Consider the following 23,454-nt stretch of genomic DNA (forward strand, 5'->3'; position numbering starts at 1 on the left):
GGTGTCAGACTTTAAAAAAAAAAAAAAAAAACAGTGAAAATCAATTCTAAAAGCTGAGAGTGGAAGGAGGTACTGACTAAAATTTGCTTCTCACATAAATCTCTTTCTCTCTTCTCTTCATTAACTCTAAACATTTCCCACACTCCTCAAATAATGCAAACATTCCCATTACTCGAGTTAAGTAATTCTGCAATCTAACCAACTATTGTTTCACATCACTTTAGGTGACAGCAAACTTTTAGCTACACATCACCACCAAAAGTATCTATGATTGTGCCAGGTATGGAGGCACATTCCTATAATCCTAGCAACTCAGGAGGCTGAGGCAGGAGGATCTAAAGTTAGAAGCCAGTCTGGGCAACATAGTGAGACCTTGTTTCAAAACAAGAAATAAAAAGGACTAGGGATGTTACTCAGTGGTAAAACACCCCTGGGATCAATCCTCAATACTGCAAAACAAAAGTCTATGCTTGGTAATTGGTATGCCCAAATTCATCTATGCCCTCCCTGCTTTAACCTCTATGTATGAGTAAAATGGAGTTCACACAGATGAAAGATACTTCAAAAATAGTCATTTCTTGTGTAATTAAAGAAAAATGTAATATAACTAACCACTGTAATGTAACAGTTAAAAAATAAACTCACAAAAACAAAAACTCAAAAAGAGAAAAAATATTATAAAATTCCTAATCATGTTCTGCAGGTGGCACAAGTACATATATACATTCATACTCAACCACAGTCACAAAATAACATGGACAAGTGTCACCACATGACTTCTGTTCTCAACCCAGCACCACCAGCTCTTCTTCCGTGTTACAACACAGTGAGAAAACTCTGGCCATCAATAAGAACTCCCAACACACACTCAAATAGCAGTAATGTACACAAGCACCATGCCCTGGAGATTCCAGAAGTTCTAGTTCTATCTAGTACACATACTGAAGGGAGCATTTTTGCTAATTAGAAACAAAAATGCCAAGGTTGGAAGAACACATCCTTACCAGCCAGTACAGTCAGCTTTCCTATTATAACATTCTGCATCAGTGTATTCAACCAACCTGGCATCAAAAATATTCAGGAAGAAATGGGCCTGGGGTTATGGCTCAGTGGAGAGCGCTCATCTAGCACATGTGAGGCCCTGGGTTCAATCCTCAGTACCACATAAAAATAAATGAAGGTATTGTGTCCAACTATAACTAAAAAATAAATATTAAAAAAAATATCCAAGAAGGCTGGGATATGATTTAGTGCTAGAGCATTTGCCTGGCATGCAGGAAACACTGGGTTCTATCCCCAACCCAGAAAAAAAAAAAAAAGATGCTCTGAACTAAATATGTACAGACTTTTTTATTCTGGTCATTATTCCCTAAACAATACAATCTAACAACTATTTACATAGCACTTACATTGTACTAGTTTATAAGTAATCAAAAATATTTTAAAGTATACTAAGGATATGTGTAGGTTATATGCAAACACTGTCCCCCCACCACCTTTTTTTGTTTTGTTTTGTTTTGGTTTTTTTGGACTGTGGAGTTAACCCCAGGAACGCTTAACCACTGAGCTACATCCTCAGCCATTTTTATTTTTTATTTCACTAAGTTGCTGAGACTGGCCGTGAACTTGCAATCCTCCTGCCTCAGCCTCCTGAGTTGCTGGGATTAGGGGTACACCACTATACCTGGCTTACCTAAGGGATTTTACATAAGGGATTATGATATCTACAGGTAAGGGGAGTCCTAGACTCAATCTCCCAAGGCCCAAGGATACCAAAGGACAACTGTACTTGGGAAAAGTGATGCCTTTGTGAAATTTAAAAAGGCACCACTTCCTCTAGGGTAGATTTACTTCAAGCCAGAAAGTGTGATTTGAGAAGCAGAATCAAGCCTATATCTCAGCCCTCACTTGTCCACTCTTACAGTTGCTCTTGCGTAAAAACAACCCATAAGAACTCCATGCAGCAGCTCTGGAGATGAGTAGGATGAAGAGAAGGGTTTGCAGCTTCACCATGTCTGTAGCAGATACAGCAAGTACTGCCTGTCAGTAAGAAGGTCAGCCCTTAATCTCCCTCAAATAGGCAGGCACACAGTTCTAGCACACACACACACACACACACACAAAAAAAAAAAAAAAAAAAACTCAATTTCAGTCAGCTTATAGGCATTTAGAAATGTCTCCATAGACCATGTACAAAGGCTATGAAAATCAAACACATCTGTTGTTTAAAGTTTCCTTTTTTATTGTTTTGAATATTTGGATACAAACTTTTCAATAAAATATCTTATTTTAACTTGCTCTAAGATTCAAACTACAAAATCCTCCATGTTAATATGACCAAATATTTTAAATCTATCATTTAAAATAACATACTGATGATTAAAAACAAATTACCTTTTACCCCACCAAATGATCCATAAGTCATATTGAAGGCTGTTCTCTGAAGATTATGTTCATACATTAATTTAAGCTGATATTGGTTCCCATGTTCCACATTACCCAATGTTCCTAAGGAGAAAATAATTAAAAGATTACTTTATATTTGTTTATGTGAAAAGTCATTAATTTCTTCTCATCCTCTATACCAAGTGATTTAATGTTAGTGAAAATTGAAATGACAAAGCACTAAGACATTATGAACAATTAGCATAATGATAACACAGCACAGTTAAATCTCAGCTAGATTTTACACCATTAGATGAAATACTACCTGGGGAACATTTTATTATCTATTTCTATTAGACTTGCCTGAGTGAAGTGTAATTATTTAAATAACAACAAAATACTCTAATTTCAGTTCTCAAATAAATGAGGTTAAGTTCCTTGCATTTATAAATAATAACAGAGCAAACAAAATGACTTGAAGTATCTAAGAAAAAAAAATCTCCAACACTTTACAGAAATGCATTTTCCCATTTCAACTCTCAAAATACTCAATCCCCTAATGCATTATGTACTATGATTATGGAGAGATTCTCTAAGTTTCCCTCAGCAAGTAATGTGTTTTAATTTAACTTTGCCAAAATCACCTCCTTCAAAACAAAGAAAAAACACTTTCTCTGCATTTAATAGATCATATGAACTACAATTATCCTCCAGTTCTTTTCATAAGAGAAAAGGTTTTGTTTGTGATTGGGTTTTGTGGTTTTTTTGGTGGGGAGGGGGGAAAGGGGAGTATTATCAAGGATTGAACTCAGAGGTGTTTAACCACTGAGCACATCCCAGTCCTTTGTATTTTTTTATTTTGATACAGGGTCTTGCTAAATAGCTTAGGGCTTGCTAAATTGCTGAAGCTGGTAATCCTCCTGCCTCAGGCTCTGGAGTTGGTGGAATTATAAGATTGCACCACCATGCCAGTCAAGAAAAAATTCTTTATCCAACACAGGGCCAGCCTCAAGAATTTAGTGAGGCCCTAAGCCATTAGCAAGATCTAATCTCGAAATAAACCATAAAAAGGGGGCTAGGGATATAGCTCAGTTGGTAGAGTACTTATCTCACGTGCTCAAGGCCCTGGGTTCGATCCCCAGCACCACAAATAAATAAATAAAAAGGGCTCAGTGATTAAGCACCACTAGTTCAATCCCCAGTACAAAAAAAAAAAAAAAAAAAGATCCTTTTTTTGGGGGTGGGGGGGCAGGGGGATTACTGGGGATTGAACTGGGGTTGGGGGTTACTAGGTACTCAACCACTGAGCCACATCCCTAGCCTATTTTTGGGGGGAGACAGGGTCTCATTGAGTTGCTTACCACCTCTCTTTTGCTGAGGCTGGCTTTGAACTCGTGATCCTCCTGTCTCAGCCCTCGAGCCACTGTGATTACAAGCATGCGCCACCACACCCAGCCCAAGAAAAGATTCTTTACCCATATTTTTTCTCTGGTGGTAGCCTTACAGTTAGAGCTACAGACCAGGAATCAGGTAACAGCATTAGGAATAAAGAAAAAAGATTCAAAAAACAACTTTCTCCATAAGGAAGCATCTCTGAGCCTGACACAGTGGTACCTGACTATAATCCCAGAAATTTGGGAGGCCAAGGTGGGAGGATTCAAGTGCAAGACCAACTTGGGCAATCAGACCCTGTCTCAAAATAAAATTTAAGAAGGGCTAGGGTATAGCTCAGTAGTAAAGTGCCCCTAAATTCAATCCGCAGTTCAAAAAAAAAAAAAAATGAAGAAACATCTTTGTCATTTATTCATTCAAAATGCAAAAATTAAAGAAAATTTTAAACTACCAGAAAACAAACAAGAGTCCCCAAACTGGGTAGTATTTGATCATTAAAACAATCTAAATATATAAATATGTAAAAAAATAAAAAAATTTAAAAAAGAAAAGAATTAAAGAATATATATGCATCTATTTGTTTGGGGGTTTTTTTGTCCCAAATGACTTACCAACGTGCATTTAGAGTATAAGAATATTTTTTTTTCCATTTTAAAATAAAGGCAACCTTAAATTCAAAAAAATTTAAGAAATTTCCCCCAAATCACATAACTGGTAAAGGATATTTGCTCAACCCAGGTCTTCAGAGCCAGGCATGATATAGCCTCATGCCTGGTTATCCATCACATAAAAACATGTAGGGAATTTGGTCCTCCCCTCAGTAAAGATCATAATGTCCACAGATATGGTCAATAACAATTTCTCAAATTAAAGTAGCAAGAATATGCCACTGCAAGCTAAGTGCAGTGGCCTGCACCTGTAGTCCCAATACTAAGTAGGCTGAGGCAGAAGGACTGCTTGAGCCCAGGAGTTCCAGGCCAGTCTGGAAAATGTGTGAGACCTCATCTCTTTTAAAAAAAGAAAAGGAAATGAGAGAAAAAAAGTAACATTAAGGAGCTGGAGTCGTGGCTCAGTGGTAGACTGAGCACTTTCCTGGCATGTGTGAGGTCCTGGGTTCAATCCTCAGCACTGCATATAAATAAATAAATAAAATAAAAGATCCATTTACAACTAAAAAATATTAAAAAAAAAAAAAAAAAAAAAAAGAATTCACACCAGGGGGCTGGGGTTGTGGTTCAGAGGTGAGCACTCGCCTAGCATGCCTGAGACACTGGGTTCAATCCTTAGCGCCACATACAAAGAAAATGAAGATATTGTGTCCACCTATAACTAAAACATAAATGTTTAAAAAGAAAAAAAAAAGAATTCACACCAGGGACTGGGGTTATGGTTCAGTAGTAGAGCACTTGCCCAGCACGGATGAGGCACTGGTTTGATCCTCAGCACCACATAAAAATAAATAAAATAAAGGTATTATGTTCATCTACAAAAAAAAAAAAAAAGAATTCACACCAGTGAATACTGGATTCAGCAGTTAATATTTAAACACATTTGGCATAAAATAATAATAGGATTTGTATTTTTCCTAGAAAAGCATCAATGATACCATATTAAAAATTAGTAGGCTGGGGTTGTGACTCAGTGGTAGAGCACTTATCTAGCATGTCTCGTGAGGCACTGGGTTCAATCTCCCGCACCACATTTAAAAAAAAAAAAAATCTAAATAAAGGTATTGTGTCCATCTTAAAAAAAATTACATTTCCACAAAGATAAAAAATTATACAGGATTTGTCCTTAGATATGTAGACTGACTATAGTAAGTATATGATTTGTCTACATGAAGCTGAAGTTAATAAAAATATTTCAGTTAGAAAGTAACTACAAACATAAGAATGGGAACCTAATAACTTATACTTTACGTATTTTTGCCAAAATACATTCGACTGTCATGTATAACTAAAGTAAAAAAATTTTTAAAAGAAAGTAAACACATATTTAGAACATTTATTCTACTGGTCTTACCACACAAGAAAATTTGATTTATACAAAAAAAAAAAACCTCCAGAAAACCAAAAGTCAAAGAAAGAATCAAAGATCTCCTTGGTGACAGTCTTCAGTGTAATTTTAGATCACTACTCCACAATCTAAAGATGTTCAGTGAGCTAATTACAGATTAAGTAGGTTCATTGAGTTAAAGAACTAATTAGATTATATAAGTCCATCAAACATAAAGAACCACATCTTTTTTATCCTTCTCATAGCAACCATTAAAATTTTATAAGTTGAGCTGGCGCTATAGCTCAGTGACAGAGCGCTTGCTTGCCTAGCATGTGTGAAGCACTGGGTTCAATCCTCAGCACCCCATAAAAAAATAAACAAATAAAATAAAGGCATTCTGTCCATCTACAACTACAAGAAAAAAAATTTTAAATCTGTAAGTAGTCAGATTTGTACTGACTAGTTATGAATTTATGTACTACGCTTATGTAGTACACATTTGCATACAATTGGAAAAGACTATAAAGTACAAACTCAATATGGCTCACACATCTGTAGGCGGTTACTCAGAAACTGAAGCCCATCAAAAGGAACCTGAGGCTGGGCACAGTGGCATACCACAGTAATTCCAGGGACTTAGAAGGCTGAGGCAGAAGTATCTCAAGTTCAAGGCCTCAGAAATTTAGTGAGACCCTGCCTCAAAATTAAAAAATAAAAAGGACTGGAGATGTAGCTCAGTGGAAAGCACTCCTGAGTTCAATCCCCAGTAAAAGAAAGGAAGGAGGGAAAGAATCAGATGCAAGATGATGCTTTCTCTTACTACTGTATGGTAAAATGGGCTACCTTCAGGTCAGCAAGATCCTATTATTTCAATTAAGCACACATTTAATGACACATCACTAACCAAAAAGAGGTTAGCACAGTAGTCTCTGACTTTTAAGGGCTGTTTGGGCCTGTGGTGGTAGCGCATGCCTGCAATTTCAGTGACTGAGGTGGCTGAGGTATGAAAATCACAAATTCAAGGCCAACTCTGACAATTTAGTGAGACCCTGTCTCAAAAAATTAAAAGGGCTGGGGTGGTTGGACACACTGATGCATGCCTATAATCCCAGAAACTTGGGAAGCTGAAGCAGGGGGATCTCAAGTTTGAGGCTATGCTCAGCAACTTAGTGAGATCCTATCTCAAAATGAAAAATAAAAAGGTCTGGAAAAGGGCTGGCATTGTGGCTCAGTGGTAACTCGATCGCCTAGCAAGCCTGAGGCCCTGGGTTCGATCCTCAGCGCCACATACAATCAAGTAAAGGTACTGTATCCAACTACAACTAAAAAATAAAAAAATAAAAAACTTAAAAAAAAAGTCTGGGAGAGTAGGTCAGTGGTAGAGCACTCCTGGGTTCAATCCCAGTACCAAGAGAAAAAAATGTCTGGCAGTGGGTATTTGGTATGTCCAAGAGACTTGACTTTACATATCTTCAGTTTGCCTCAAATCCTTTTCAGAAGCACACGGACAATAAAAGAAAATATTTGGGGAGGAGGCAGTCAGGGGACAGGATGTCAAGTTCAGCTAATATTTTCATCTCCCAACACCAGTCATTTTATTTAAACTAGAAACATTTGTGCTTCCCATGTTACAGTAAAAGCTAGGTAAAAGTTCAGTCTGGAACCTCAAGAAACATTCAAGAGAACAAAAATATTGATTTCCCATGCCTCTTAATTTAAGCTATGCCAGGAGAAATTGTCAGTTTACAAATATCATAAGAGAATGAAGAAATCAGAGACAGAAGGGAAGTGAGGTGGGGCATAAGGGAATGTAGTTTGGACAAATCTTGGTCTCTAGAGAACATAAAGCTTTTAAATGAAAACAAAGAATAAAAGAGCAATAAAAATTACCATTCCTGTGGCAAATAACTTTCATTTTCAACACTAATTTAGAGGATAGATACCACAGTCCCATAAACAAACTGTGACCAAACATGCCAGCAGGCTTTTTAAAAAAACATTTTACCCCCAGCCTATGCTTTAAGCCCAGAAGCACTTTAGAGGTTTCTGTCTTTCTGAGCCTATCTCAAATGCGACCAAGGAAAGCTAAGAATCTAATCTAATTTTTAGTTTCTAAGAGGCCTTCTTAGAGCCCAATGGGCCCTCTAGAAGGGACTAAATATTAACTGTGGGTAAGTTCTCTTCCTCCACTGCCTGTGTTAATGGAGTCAGTAAAATATCACTAGTAATTAACATGCTCCCAATCAAAAAAAGAGGATTAGATCCATGCAATATAGTAACCTATATCATAACTTCTCTACTTACTCTAATACTAAATATATATCCTAATACTAAATATATATTCTATCACTAGGAGGAGCAGCATCTTTTACCTGAAACCAATGAAAGTATACTCCATCAGGCCTCTGATATAAACAGGAAGGAAAAGAAACTGACAGAGATAATAGAGAAAGAAAAGGAAAACATCACATGATAAAGAATAATAAAAAATCCACTGTCAATTGCTTCAGCACCACCCACAAATTCATACACTCATTTTTCAAAGAAGTTACTGGATTATCTACCAAATACTATATCCCTGGTTACCAAGCCTGCCTTAGAAAGTTAATAGATCTTTACCCCACTTTACTGACTACCTAAGTGTCAGTAAAGTAAAAATTATTAGTCAAATTAAATGCAAAATATAAAGAAAACCCAAAGAGAGAGAATGAGTCTGAGAAATTCAAACCTTAGAAACTAGTCTCTACAGAGTATCACTTATGTACAGAACAGCCCTACAGACACTTAGCTTTATCAAAGCCATATAAGAAATTCTCCAAATCAATATACGCAAAAATAACTCTGAAGTTGAAGTAAAATTTACCTAAGTACTGAAATTACAGTTATCTTTTAATTTTAATCAGGGCTGAAATGCTGAAACCAAACCACAATGAACTACTATATTTCCGCCCACAGAACCATGTCAGAGAATGAAACCTGATTAAGCCTCAAAATATGTGCCCTGAGTTCTAAAGAAGTGAAGACAACCAAAAGCCAAGAAATCTGAACTATAAAGAAAAAATACTTGAGGTTTACCAAAGAAAATGTATTTCAAACCACTACGACTCAGCATCTATGAATTTTGCTGGTACTGTTGAACACTTAAGAGTCTCTCCAGTGCACACCTGTAATCCCAGTGGCTTGGAAGATTGAGACAGGATGGCGAGTTCAAAGCCAGCCTCAGCAATGGCGAGGCACTTAGCAACTCAGTTAGACCCTGTCTCTAAATAAAATACAAAATAGGGCTGAGGATGTGGCTCAGTGGTTGAGTGCCCCTGAGTTCAATTACTAGTGGGGGGGGGGGGGGGGCACTCAAGAGTCCCGAGTACCCAGAAGTAGCCTAGATCAGTCATAGGCAATCCTGAACATAATTCCTGAGAGGAAGGAGATCACAAGAAATCTTCTGCTAGAAATATCAATATGCATAGAAATAACAGACCAAGAAAATGTAATGCTTTTAAGTCTCTGAAAAAGTAATGAACAATAGAAAAATGCTAAGACAAAAAAAAAAAAAAAACTTCAAATGAATGTTTTGTGTTCTCTCCCAAATCAGCACTAGAGAATAGCTATTCTTAGACATGTACAGTGGCACATGCCAATAATCCTACCAGCTTGGGAAGGCTGAGGCAGGAGAATCAGAAGTTCAACACCAGCCTCAGCAACTTAGTGAGACCCTAAGCAACTTAGCAAGACCTTGTCTCAAAATAAAATACAAAGAAGACTGGGGATGTGGCTCAGTGGTTAAGTGCCCCTGGGTTCCATCCCCAGTACAAAAAAAAATAAATAAAATAAAATAAAAAAGAAAGAAAGAAAATATCTATTATTATAGTAAAGAACCCAGTTTTTATAGTAAGGAATCCAGTTTGTAATATAAATTCCACATTGAAAATAAATGTTTCTTACCTGAGACAGAGTAGACACAAAGTTTTCTAGAATGCAACACAGCCAAATGAAGCATTTCAGTACCTCTGAAAAACAGGAAATGTTTTAAATATTAATGTTCAATATAACCAAAAAGTTATTAAATGATTACAAAAAGATCTAACTATACCTACTATGAGTAAACAATTCATTAGAAAACATTCTGAACTGAAAAATAAATGTCACAACAAATAGGACAACTGACAATTCCACATCCTCAAATACTCTGTCTTGTCAGGAACAGAGGCTTCAGCTGTAATTTGAGTTGCTCCAGAAGCTAAAGCAGGAGAACTGCAAATTAAAGGCCAGCATAAGCAACACAGTAAGACCTTCTAAAGAGAGGTAGAAAGGGAAGGACGGAGGAGGGTAGTAAGAAAGGAAGGAAGGGAAGGAGGAGAGATACTCTGCTTCAAGGACCTGCCTTCAGATTGAAATCAACTAAGGACCCAAGAAGAGTCAGAAATAAGGCTTCGTCATGAGTACTCTCCACAGTAAAAAGCTCCAACTTCTGGTTCTGGCTCTCTGACTAATTCACCTATAACTTTGGGCAAATCACTTAATCTCTCTGAACCTGTTTCGCTTCTGTAGAATAAGAGGTTTCAAATAAATCAAATAAAGTCATGTGAAAGAACCTTGTAAAGCTTAAAGCACCACAAAATTCTAATCATTATTAGTAAGTGGCACATATCACTTCCAGATCTGAAATTTATTAAAAGTATTGAAAACATTTTTTTGGACTCTCAAATAAAATAAAATGCCAACATCCCCCCTACATTTCCCAGTCCATGTCAAGTGGTTGCCAGAGACAGCAGCATGGCACCGTCTAGAGCTCCCGAACTCAGAATCTTCAAGGGTCAAGCTAATGGATGTTAAGGAGGAAAAGGTGTAAATGACTGTGATTAACTGGAGACTGGGGCCAGGCTAGAGGAGGTGGCTACTATTTGGTTCTGGGCTTGTGGCCAGATCTCCACATTTTTCATGAAACACCAGAAAGCAGGGGTTTTATGTGAAATCTCCTAGTTCTTAAATGTTGGCAGCTCTTTTACAGTTAAAAACTAGAGGCCCACATGTGCAAGCAGGTCTCTAGTCCAATCTCTGTTATAAACTATTCTAAACTACAGGACTGTAATTGAACTCTGAACACCTGGGTTGGGACTCAGACTCTGTACCTTACTTTACGTGTGATCATTTAATTGTTCAGAGTGTCACTATTTTACTCACAAAATAATAATTGTAGAAGATAATATCTGCAAAGCACTGGTACGATTGATATGTAAATACTTATTATTCATTCTACAAATGCAAAGAGGCACAGCTATCATATAATTGCTAGTGCCTTCAGAAATTTCTTTATGTATTCACATTCCAGAAAAGAGTATAATAATTGGAAAGATAGTGAAGTATGGAATCAAAATCAAGTTTTGATTGTGTGATCTTACACTATAAGCTCTAGTTTCCTTATCCTGGTACAGATCATATCTGCCTTGAAAAATAAGATTCTTGAGACAATGTTTATAAAGACCTAGATCAGTATCCACTCATTACTGTCAACTTCTTCCCCTTCCAAATGATCACAAAAATGAGAACTGTACATAGGACTATCATACAGAATGAATGTTGATCATGTTTCCTATTTTTTTTCCCAGTGGAAAGGTCAAAATGCTTTTAAAGGCAAGAATTCCACTGGGAGTGGTGGTACATACCTGTAATTCTAACTACTTAAGACGCTGAAGGTGATGATCACAATTTGAGGTCAGCTCAGCCCCTTATAGAGTCTGCTTTAAAATAAATAAAAACGACTGGTGGTCCAGTGACCACAGGCACAGTGGTCATACCAGCAACTCAGGAGGTTGAAGACTGTAAGTTCAAGGCCAACCTGAATAATATAGTGATTTTATACACACACACACACACACACACACACACACGTAATTTTTTTTTTGTACCAGGAATTGAACTCAATGGCATTTAACCACTGAACCACATCTCACCCCTTATTTATCATTTTGAAACAAGGTCTCACTAAGTTACTCAGAGCTTCACTAAGTTGCTAAGACTGGCTTTGAACTTGTGATGCTCTTGTCTCAGCTTCCCAAACAGCTGGGATTACAGGCATGCAGTGATAATTTACTATATCTTTATTTGGTCATTTTTTTAAAGCTCATCTCATTTCCTTTAAGTCATTGATGTGCCAGGTACCTTAGATTTGTTCCTATAAAAAGATCCAAAATTATTCTATCTTTTTTTTCAGGAAACAAAAGCTCAGAAGGGTATAGAAATGTACCATTTTATTACAGAGTCTCACAAAAATGAAAATAGTATCTTAGAAAGGAAGCTAGACTACCAACCTTCACCTGTGGAGCTGGGGGGAAGACAGGGCAGTGTGAGTTTCTTGGCTCTATTGAGGCCAGTGGGAAGGTAAGAAAACAACCAATGGCTGATGTTAGGAGTCTGAAAAGTACAGGGGGTCCCTGAAGACCCACCCATCCCTTCTAGAACAGTTGGTAAGGGCACCTTTCCAAAGCTACTAAACAGACCCTTGTCATTTTAGGATTTTTCTTATGGTTACATCCTTTCCACCCAGATCTGCACTGTAGATGGTTCAAAAGACTTAAAGAGGGATGGGGAACAAGGCAACTACTGGAAGTTTCCTCCACACAGCTGCCTTGGGATCAGGGCAAAATTATTCTATCTTAAAGGTTTTTATTAAAAAAAAAATTCAGAAAATGAAAAACACCTACATGACAATGTCAAGGATACATATATAGTCTCCTTTGAAGAATTCACAAAAGTTTCATAGTAAAGAACTGAAATGCTCTCCAAGTAAGACAAAATACCAGAATTAGTGGGCTGTACTTACGAAACAAACTTTCCTACTTCCACTTGAAGTATGGGATCTCGTAGATGGACTTCCAGGAGCAAATCTTCAGCTTGAGCTCCATCTCCTGTTTTTACAGGATGGGGGTTAAAGATTCTTAGGTATCCCATAAAGCTACCCACAATTATTTTATCTGTAGAGAGATTTTTTAAAAGAAGATGTAGACAGAAACAAACATTAGAAAATATCTTTGGGAATAAACTTCCTAACGTCTAAAAGAAATCTAATAAAATCAGTCTTGCTTCATATAGAAGTCCACTGTGCCAATAGAAGATGCATTTAAAGTGAATTTATTTGAATAACACATAGCTCTTCAAAAATCATTTTACATCACCAAAATTCAAGTATACTAATGTATTACATTTTTTTCCTAAGCCTTGATTTGTTATCAGTCATAATTAAACAATCAAAGCAAACTCTTTAATCAAAGAACTGATTCAATCATAGTTGTCAATTTGACAACTAATATGACTACTGAAAATTCCATATTAAGCCAGGCATGAAAGTACATACTGTAATGTATGAACTGACAAATTTCTTCAGGTTTCTAAAGTAAAAGTAAGGATGTTAATCAGAGTGAGTAAGAGTATACTGTTATAATGGAGTTACTAAAAGTTTATAAAATGATTCATGCTTAGCTTCTTTGGGTCCTGTCATGCCCTCAGCCCATTATAACTCACTGAAAAACCAAGCATTGACTTCACTATAGACCTACACTCAGAAATAAAAAGGTCAAGATGATCAAATCCATATGGCAACAAGCTAATTCTCAAAAGCAAAGTGTATATGTATGATTTTTGTAGGGGAAGGGGACAGTAGTGGAACTGAACCCAGAAGCACTCTTCCACTGACCTACATCCACAGACGCCCCCCCTCTCTTTTTTTTTTTTTTTTTTTTTTGCTGCATTGAGACAGGTTCTCACTACTAAATTGCCGAGGTTGGTCTCAAACTTGTGATCATCCTTTCTCAGCCTTCTGAGTTACTGGGCATCACTATGCCCCATTCTATGTATGATTTTTTTTTTTTTTTTTTGGTACCAGGGATTGAACCCAAGGGCACTTAACCACTGAACCACATCCCCATCCCCCCCCCCTTTTATTTGTATTTTATTTAGAGACAAGGTCTTCCTGAGTTTCTTAGGGACTTCCTAAATTGCTGAGGCTGTCTTTGACTCACAGTCCTCCCAAACTGCTGGGATTACAGTATGCAACACCGTGCCTGGCTCTATGTAAGATTTTTATAATAGTTAGCAAGTCTGTTATAGTAACCAGATCCCAAGTAACAATCTAACTTACAGATTCAAGCTATGGTTAACTAATATGGGATTGCACAGGAATTAAACAAACAAAAAGGTATTAAATAGAAAGCCATTATAGCCTTTTTATAAGAAATAATTAAATTGTGGGGCTAGGGTTGTGGCTCAGCAGTAAAGCACTTGCCTAGCATGTGCGAGGCCCTGGGTTTGATCCTCAGCACTGCATAAAAATAAATAAATAAAGATATTGTGTCCAACTACAACTAAAAAATAAATATTTTTTAAAAACAAATAATTAAATTGTAACAAAACACTACAATATATTCATCACATCCACAAGACCTTTTTTTGAAGTCTATAACCATAAGTATTTCAAATAAGTAAAAAAGAAGACACCTCAATCATGGCTTCTTGCCCATTTTCACATAAAAGTTAATTCACAGACTCAGCTGTCCATGAACAATGACAAGTTTATATGTAAGTCATTTCTATCATACCACACATACCTAATGTGAATTTGACTAAGATCCTTCCCTACAGGATTGGTAATCATTTAGTCAAGTGTACTCAGAAAAGGGAAATACCCAAGCCCTGCAAGAATATTGAAATACTAGAAATATAGCTCACTAGTATAGCACCTGCCTAACATTTGTGAAGAGCTGGGTTCAATCCCGAGCACCTCAAAAATAAATAAATAAATAAATAAATAAATAAATAAATAAAAGCATATATAAATGCAGAATACTGGCTTTGAGTTACTGAGTACTAAATCTAGAAACTCAAAAGACACTGTTGTTGCCAATTAAGAAGGCCCAGGGATACATGAACTTTTTATCAAAGTTCATCCAATGTGAGAACAAGGCCAATCTGTGCTTTTTTTTTCCTCAATTTCTGAGAGCTTAAAGGAAACACATTTCCTTAGAAAATGATACACCATTCATTTGGTTTCCTAACACATACATTTATAATGGCTACATAGAAAACTACCTCCTCAAAAAGGACAATGGAAATGTCCTTGAAATCAAAATCAAACACAGGTCCCTGTTTAATTAACCAAACTTACTAATACTAAAATCTGCACATGTAAGTGTTTTTGGCTTTGAAATTTGAAAACTATCCCAAATCTGGCATAGAAGTAGTATAGACTCCTGTTTAATTAACCAAACTTCCTAATACTAAAATCAAATGGATCTTATAGAGTTCATCAGTATTCACGCAAACTTCTCTACATCTGTATTCACTCTTACCTTCCTGCATTCTGTCATGGTGAAAAAAGATCTCATGCCTATTCAAGGTTAACCTTTCCATCTACATATCAGACACCATCTCTATCCAGTTTCTCAGAATCCCTGCTATACCAATTACAGCCTCTGTCTTACACATTATCCCTACATTTCCCCATATATCATCATCATCCTTTTTTCCTTCACAGCTAAGTTTCTTTAAGGAAGCATAAATTCTCAGTCTCCCCACCTTCCACTCTCACTGTAAATCTGGATGTCATTACCATTGTGGACACCCTCATCACAGACACCAATGAACCACTTGCTGCTAAATGGAATGGAAACTTTCCAGGCTTCTTATCATTAAAACTTCCCTCCTCAGTACTAGCCCACCTGGTTTATCTGACTCTATGCCAGCCTCCTCAGAATCAATTCCTGAATACTCTTCCCAACTCCCCATTTAATGCTTTCATTCTCCAAATTACAGTCCTACACTTCCCACATCTTAATTCCAACTGCTCTCCATGTGGAATTTCACCTATTCTCAGGGCTTTAAATACAACTGTCACCCTGTTCATTCCAAAAATCTGCCTCTATTCTGTATAACTACAAATTTCTATCTCAACAAGAATGTATCCAAAACTGCTCTCATCAACCTTCTATTCCATAACAATCATAACACTCAAACTTCAGAGTGCCACCACTCAACTTTATAGCTTTTCAAAATTCAAATGCCTGAGCCCCACCACCTCACCCAACTCCAGAGAATACAGTCTTATAGGGTCATGTAAGTCTGGAATAGGCAATCTTCACATATAGTAATCTCTCCAAGATATTACAACACAGGTATCCGGGCTTTGAGAAATAATGATTAATGTTTTTGTCTATGTAGGACATAAACATGCAATAGTTTTTCTATAGCAATGCTTGGAAAAACATAGAAAGCTGCTCATAGGTGGACATAAACTGAAGGCAAGCAATATCTCAGCATACTGGTAACCCACTGGTGGTACTCCAGAAGAAGCTCTAATAGAAATACATATATGAAGCTGGAAATGGTGACACACGCCTGTAATTCCAGCGACTTGGGAGGCTGAGGCAGGAGGATCATGAGTTCAAGGCCAGCCTCAGCAACTCAGCAAGGCCTTAAGCAACTCAGTGAGATCCTGCCTCAAAATAAAAATAAAAACAAAAAAAGGTAGCTGGGGTTGTAGCTCATTAGTAGAGGACTTGCTTCACAAGCATGAGGCCCTGGGTTTGATCCTCAGCACCACATAAAAATAAATAAATAAAAATAAAGATATTGTGTCCATCTACAACTAAAAAGAAAATTTTAAAAAATTAAATTAAAAAAATTTTTTAAAGCTGGGGATATGACTCAATGGTTAAGTACCCCTGGGTTCAATCCCTGGGGGAAAAAAGAACAGAAATACATGAAATGAGCAATATGTAATTCAGAAAATCAGTAGGAAGGATTGAGAAATAATGATTAATGTTTTTGTTTATGTAGGACATAAACATGCAATAGTTTTTCTATAGCAATGCTTGGAAAGAACAGAAATACATGAAATGAGCAATATGTAACTTTGCAAGTTCAAGTCCAGCCTCATGAACTTAGCCAGGTCCTAAGGAAATTACTAAGACCCTATCTCAAAATAAAAAATAAAAAAGAACTAGGAAAGTAGCTCAATGGTAAAGTGCCCCTGGCTTAAATCCCCAGTACCAAAAAAAAAAAAAAAAGGAAGAAAATCAGTAAGTATAGTTTCCAACCAAGTTGAGATCTAAATCTCTGGACAGAGGTGGGTTTGAAATTGTTCTCTCTGGTAGATATTTTTTTTGCAAGACTCTTCTGTGGAATCAAATAATAGGGGAACCAAAAACTTTAACAGTTGGGCAGAACCAGGTTTGATTATCCTTCAGAGACCCCCGCCCAAGGACATCCTCTGAATAGAAGGTCATCCCATCTCCTATTAAAGAAAAGGAAGGCCCAGATTTCCTCAGAAATAATTGAGAATGTGCTCAGTGTAGTTTAAAACCTCTCCCTCTCCTTAGCCAATATAATTTTCCCTTTTCACTTTTTCCCCAGATCCTAGTAATTTTATACAGTGAAAAAAAAATAAAGAAAAACATAGGGGACATTATTTATATATCCTGAACAAAACAATGGTTATAAGTTTTCTTTCTAAGAGACCAAAGAGTATTTGAATTGCAAAATAAAGTTCATTATTATAAATTATTTAAACCAAAAAATTGTTCATATGATACAGAATTAAACTGTATTTTCTTTTATTTTGCGGGGGGAGGGGGACTCGGGTTGAATTTTTATTTTGTTGTTGTTGCTTTCTGTTTGTTTTTTGTTGGTTTTTGGTTTTTTTCCCCCACTATGGGGATTGAACTTGGGTGCTTTACCACTGAGCTACATTCCCAACCCTTTTTAAGTCAGGATCTCGCTAAATTACCCAGGCTGACCTTGAATTTGGAATCCTCCTGCCTCAGCCTTCCAAACCACTGGGATTACAGGTGTGTGCCAATGTGCTCAGCAGAAGTAAACTATTCTAAAGACCCCTTAAAACACATGAAGATCCAGGCATGATGGCACATGCCTGTAATTCCACTAAATCGGGAGGCTGAGGCAAGAGGGCTGTTAATTTGAAGCCAGTCTCAGCAACTTAGCCAGGCCCTAAGCAACTCAGTAAGACCTTATTTCAAAATAAAACATTAACAAAGGGCTGGGGATGTAGCTCAGTGTTAAAATGCTCCTGGGTTAAATCCCCAGTACCCAAAAATTCAAAAAAAAATAATAAAACATATGAATATGTAAAGAGAAACAAATAATATAAAAATAGGATAGAATATGGGCTGGAGTTGTAGCTCAGTGGCAGAGCGCTTGCCTAGCATGTGTGAGGCACTGGGTTTGATCCTTAGCACCTCATGAAAAAATAAATAAATAAAATGAAGGCATGCTGTGCATCTACAACTATAAAAACAAAACAAAAAAAAATAGGATAGAATACATAATAATAAAAGGATAATGAAGCCAGAATGAAGACATAGGTCAGTCATTCAGCATCCCTGCATTCCATCTCTAGTATCACACATGCACACATACATAAATGATTATAATTGTGTTCCATAATGTATATATCTAAAGGGGCAAATCCAATCTAGGCACAGTAGCAAATGCTTCTAATTCAGTGACTCGTGACTCGGGAGGCTTATGTAAAAGGATTGTAAACTCAAGGCCAGTTTGACAACTTAGTAAAATCCTGTCTGAAATGAAAAGCAAAGAGGGTTGGGAAGGTAGCTCTGAGGTAGGGTGCCCTTAGGCTCAACCCTCAGGCAAGTCAAAGTTTGGGGGTTTAGCTCAGCAGTAGAATGCTTGCCTAGCTTACAAAAGGCCCTGGGTTTTGATCACCAGAACCACAAGAAAAATAAATAAATAAATAGCCAGGCATTAGTGGTGCAAGCCTGTAATCCCAGCAGCTCAGGAGACTGAGGCAGGAGGATCATGAGTTCAAAGCCAGCCTCAGCAAAAGCAAAGCACTAAGCAGTGAGTCCCTGTCGCTAAATAAAATAAAAAATGGGCCTGGGGATGTGGCTCAGGGTTGAGTGCCCCAGAGTTCAATCCCCAGTACCCTAATTAATTAATTAATTAATTAATTAAATGAAATAGATAATAAAAAATTAAAAGGAAAATCACTTATATTTTCTGTCTTTAAAGTTTTGCTCCAAGATGCATAGTCATGATGGCTGTCGCTATAGCTCAGTGCTAGAGCACTTGTTTAGAATGTGAGAAAAGCCCCAGGTTCAATGCCACACCACCACCAAAAAAAAAAAAAAGAAGAAGAAGAAGCATGGCACAAGTTGCTTACCTTGTCCACTTCCACTATTATCAACATCAGCCAAACACAAACAGCCTTGATCAAATTCTTCTTTTTCCCCCAGAACAGTAGACCACCAATCACGGGCTTTAAATAAAGACATTTTCTTTCACTCTAAAAAAAAAAGCATTTGTTTATAATAAAAATCTATTTCATACTATGAATTAATCATCACTTAAAGCATAACAAATTAAATTTGGATGCTTTTGAGATTAACATTTATGTATTTAACTTTGATTTTTTGTATTTGGTACACTTACATGAAACTACAAATCCAAGTGAATGGAATCCACATTAATTAGGTATTTTACAATGCCACTAGTAAACTGGGCTGAGAAATGTTTCACTCATGTTGAACTAATTCTATCATCTAGAAAAGAACTGTACAAAGAACAAAAAAAAAAAAAAAAGTGCTTTGCATGATCAAGATTCAAAATCTAGCCCAGCACAATGGTGCACACTTGTAATTCCAGTAACTTGAGAGGCTAAAGAAGGAAAACAGCAAGTTCAAAGCCAGATTAAGTAATTTAGCAAGACCCTGCCTCAAAAAGGGCTGGAGCCAGGCATGGTGTACATGCCTATAATCCGAGGGACCTAGGAAGCTGAGGCAAGAGGATAGTAGACGACTTCAGCAATTTAGTGAGATTAAGCAACCCAGTATGACCCCTCAAAATGAAAAATAAAAAGAGATGGGGAACATAACTCAGTGGTTAAGCACCTCTGTGTTCAATCTCTGCTACCAAAAAATAAAATAAAATAAAGGGCAAGAGATGCAGCTCAATGGTGGAGTACTTGCTTAGCAAGCATAAGGATCTGGATTTAATCCCCAGCACTAGGGAAAAAAAAAGAGAAAGAGATCTTATAGCAAATATGTATGATTTAAGGTTGCTGAATATCCCTGTTTATCCACAAGACTTAATCCTTTGTTTCAAAGAAAATATACCTGCAAAAAACTTTCTTTACAAACAGTAGCTGTGTTCCTAAAAAAGTAAACACAAAATCAGGGATTTTTTTCCTTTTTTTTTTTTTTTTTTTTTTTTTCTGTACTGGGGATTGAACTCAGTGGAGCTGTCACACTAAACTACATTCCTAGCCCTTTTTATTTTTTTATTTTGAGACAGTCTCACTTAATTGCCCAGGCCAGAATTGAATTTATAATCTTCCTTCAGCCACCTGAGTCCCTAGGATTTCAGGCCTTTGATCACATCACCTGGCAGGTTCCACTTTTGGCATGGCATATGATAAACTCCATAAACCAAATGTCTGCGAAAATTATTTTAACCATATAACCAGGCTTATCAGTAATCCACTTAGGAAGCTGAAGCAGGAGGATCACAAGTTCAAGGCTAGCCTCATCAATTTAGCAAGAGTCTCAGCAACTTAGTGATACCCTGTCTCAAAGTAAAAAATAAAAAGGACAGCATTCCTGGGTTCAAACCCCAATACCAAAACCATAAATAAATAAATAAAAATTACTTGGGATATAGATCAGTTATAAAGCCCCTGGGTTCAAACCCCATTATCAAAAGGGAAAGAAACCATTTCAAGTCTCTGGAAATAAGACATAAAAGCATATGTCAGGGGCTGGGGTTGTGGTTCAGCAGTAGCATGCTCACCTAGCATGTGCAAGGCGCTGGGTTTGATCTTCAGCACCACATAAAAATAAATAAAATAAAGGTATTGTGTCCAACTAAAACAATAACTATACACACACACACACACACACACACACACACACACACACATATATATATTTTTTTTAAAGCATATATCAAAAAAAAACATTATTCAAAGAAAACAAAGGTCTATATCTAGGGATATAGCTTAGTGGTAGAGCATTTTTCTAGTGTGTGTGAAGCCCTGGGTTATATTCCTAGCACTGAAAAAGATTTAAAAAAAAAAAATCTACTGAAACTCAGTAGGAACAACAATAGTCTCTAGTATTTGAAACAAGACCTATTCTTTGTCTCCCTGTTTCTATCTCAAATACACAAAAAAGGAACTCAAAATAGATCAAAGGCCTAAATGTAAGATAATGTGTAGTGTAAACCAAACATATTTTGTTGTTGTTGTTGTTGTTGTTCAATATTGGGAATTACACCCAGGTCCTTGCCTGTTCTAGGCAAGTACTCAACCAGTGAGCTACATCCTCTGAGTAAAAATCTCTTTTTAAAAAGTATTCTTAAATGGGCGTGGTAGTCCATGCCTGTAATCACAGCAGCTCAGGAGGCTGAGGCAGGAAGATCACAAGTTCAAAGCCAGCCTCAGCAAAAGTGAGGCACTAAGCAACTCAATAAGACCCTGTCTCTAAATAAAATACAAAATAGGCCTGGTATGTGGCTTAGTGATTGAATGCCCCTGAGTTCAATCCCAGGTACCGAACCAACAAACAAAAAAGTACTCTTAGAAGAATGGTTAAGTAAATTTTCATGACAGATTTAATAACAAAAGAAAAAGTACATAAAGTAGACTTCATCAAAATTTAAAACTTTTGTATTTCAAAGGACCCATCAACAAGATAAAAAAGACACCCACAGAATGATGAAAATGTTTGCAAATCATATATCAGACAACTGAAGCTGCATTTGTAACCTACAAAGAACTCATACAACTCAACAACAAAAGACAAAAATATAATTAAAAGTGGGCAGTTGAAGAACTTAGAAGATGTAAAGATCTCTCAATGTTCTTGGATAGGCAGAAATAATATTGTCAAAATGCCCATAATGCCCAAAAATGTTATACAGATTTAATGAAATACCTATTAAGGTTTGGATGACATTCTTCATAGAAACAGAAAAAGCAGTCATGAAATTCATTTGGAAAAACAAGAGGCCCAGAAGAGCCAAAGCAGTCCTTAGCAAGAAAAGAGAAGCAGGAAGCAACACAATACCCACACCTTAAATTATATTACAAAGCTATAGTAACAAAAACAGCATGGTTTTGGCACCAAAACAGAAACGAAGACCAGTGGTACAGAATAAAAGACAGAGAAACAAACCCACATAAATATAGTTATCTCATACTAGACATACACTGGAGAAAATATTTATTGAAGAGACAGATAGTGCTGGGAAAACTGGAAATCCATATGTAATAAAATGAAATTAGATCCCTATCTCTCACCGTACACAAAAGTCAACTCTAAGTGGATCAAGGACCTAGGCATTAGACCAGAGACCCTACAACTCACAGAAGAAAAAGTAGGCCCAAATGTCCACCATGTTGGCTTAGGAAATGACTTCCTTAAAAAGACCCCTAAAATGCAAGAAATAAAATCAAGAATCAATAAATGGGATGGAATCAAACTAAAAAGCTTCTTCACAGCAAAGGAAACAATCAAAACTGTGGAGAGAGAACCTAAAGAATGGGAGAAAGTCTTTGCTGCCTACACCTCAGATATAGCATTATCTCCAATACATATAAAGAACTCAAAAAACTTAACACCAAAAAAACAAATAACCCAAACAATAAATGGGCTAAGAAACTGAACAGACACTTCACTGAAGAAGAAATACAATAATCAACAAATATATGGAAAAAATGTTCAACATCACTAGCAATTAAAGAAATGCAAATCAAAACTACACTGAGATTTCACCTCACTCCAGTCAGAATGGCAATTATCAAGAATACAAGCAACAATAAATGTTGGGGAGGATGTGGGGGAAAGATACACTCATACATTGCTGGTAGGACTGCAAATTGGTGCAACCACTCTGGAAAACAGCATGGAAATTTCTCAGAAAACTTGGAATACAACCACCTTTTAACCCAATTATCCCACTCCTCGGCATATACACAGAGGACTTATAAATAAGCATACTAGAGTGATGCAGCCACATTGATGTTCATAGCATCTGAATTCACAATAGCTAAGCTATGGAACCAACCTAAGTGCCTAAGTGCCTTTCAATAGGTGAATGGGTAAAGAAAATGTGGTATATATACACAATGGAATATTACTCAGCCATAAAGAAGATTGGAATTATGTCATTTGCCAGTAAATGGATGGAAATGGTGGCTATCATGCTAAATGAAATAAGCCAAACCCAAAAGACCAAAGGCCAAATGTTCTTTCTGATATACAGGCTGCTCTTTTACAACAGGCCAAGGAAGGAAGGAGGAGGAGAGGTCCGCCAGATTAGACAGAAGGGGCATGCAGGGAAGGGAGAAGAGATGGGAATAGGAAAAACAGTAGAATGAAACAGACATAACTTGCCTATATTCATATGTAAATACACAACTATCATAACTCCACATCTCATACAACCACACAAGAATAGAAAGTTATACTCCATGTATGTATGATATGTCAAAATACATTCTACTGTCATGTATAACTAAGAAGAACAAATTAAAAAAAACACTGGGCTGCTGATATGTAGCCCAGTAGTAGAGTACACAACAAGCATATCCCTGGAATCAACCCTCAGCACAAAAAAAAAAAAAAAAAGGGAGGAGGGGGTTTGAGGACAATG

General features: G+C 36.8%; 1 protein-coding gene across 6 annotated transcripts in view; it reads right to left on the reverse strand.

Moving 5' to 3' along the window:
- The window catches only part of BBS9 (Bardet-Biedl syndrome 9), a 512,444-nt gene that overhangs the window by 483,537 nt on the left and 5,453 nt on the right, over positions 1-23,454 (reverse strand). For 3 of the 6 annotated variants that reach the window (XM_081288276.1, XM_081288275.1, XM_081288278.1), the window contains exons 2-5: positions 18,965-19,087; positions 12,596-12,746; positions 9,718-9,782; positions 2,395-2,508 (exon numbers count right to left, since the gene is read on the reverse strand). In XM_081288276.1, the coding sequence (XP_081144402.1) occupies positions 2,395-2,508; positions 9,718-9,782; positions 12,596-12,746; positions 18,965-19,076 (442 nt within the window). In that variant the 5' untranslated portion in view covers positions 19,077-19,087. Of the gene's footprint in view, positions 1-2,394; positions 2,509-8,147; positions 8,207-9,717; positions 9,783-12,595; positions 12,747-18,964; positions 19,090-23,454 lie in introns of those variants that run through there. The other 3 variants (XM_081288277.1, XM_081288280.1, XM_081288279.1) reach the window with 3 other exon arrangements.

Source organism: Spermophilus citellus, assembly GCF_964194105.1.
Source record: "Spermophilus citellus genome assembly, chromosome: 3".
NCBI classification, from domain to species: Eukaryota; Metazoa; Chordata; class Mammalia; order Rodentia; family Sciuridae; genus Spermophilus; species Spermophilus citellus.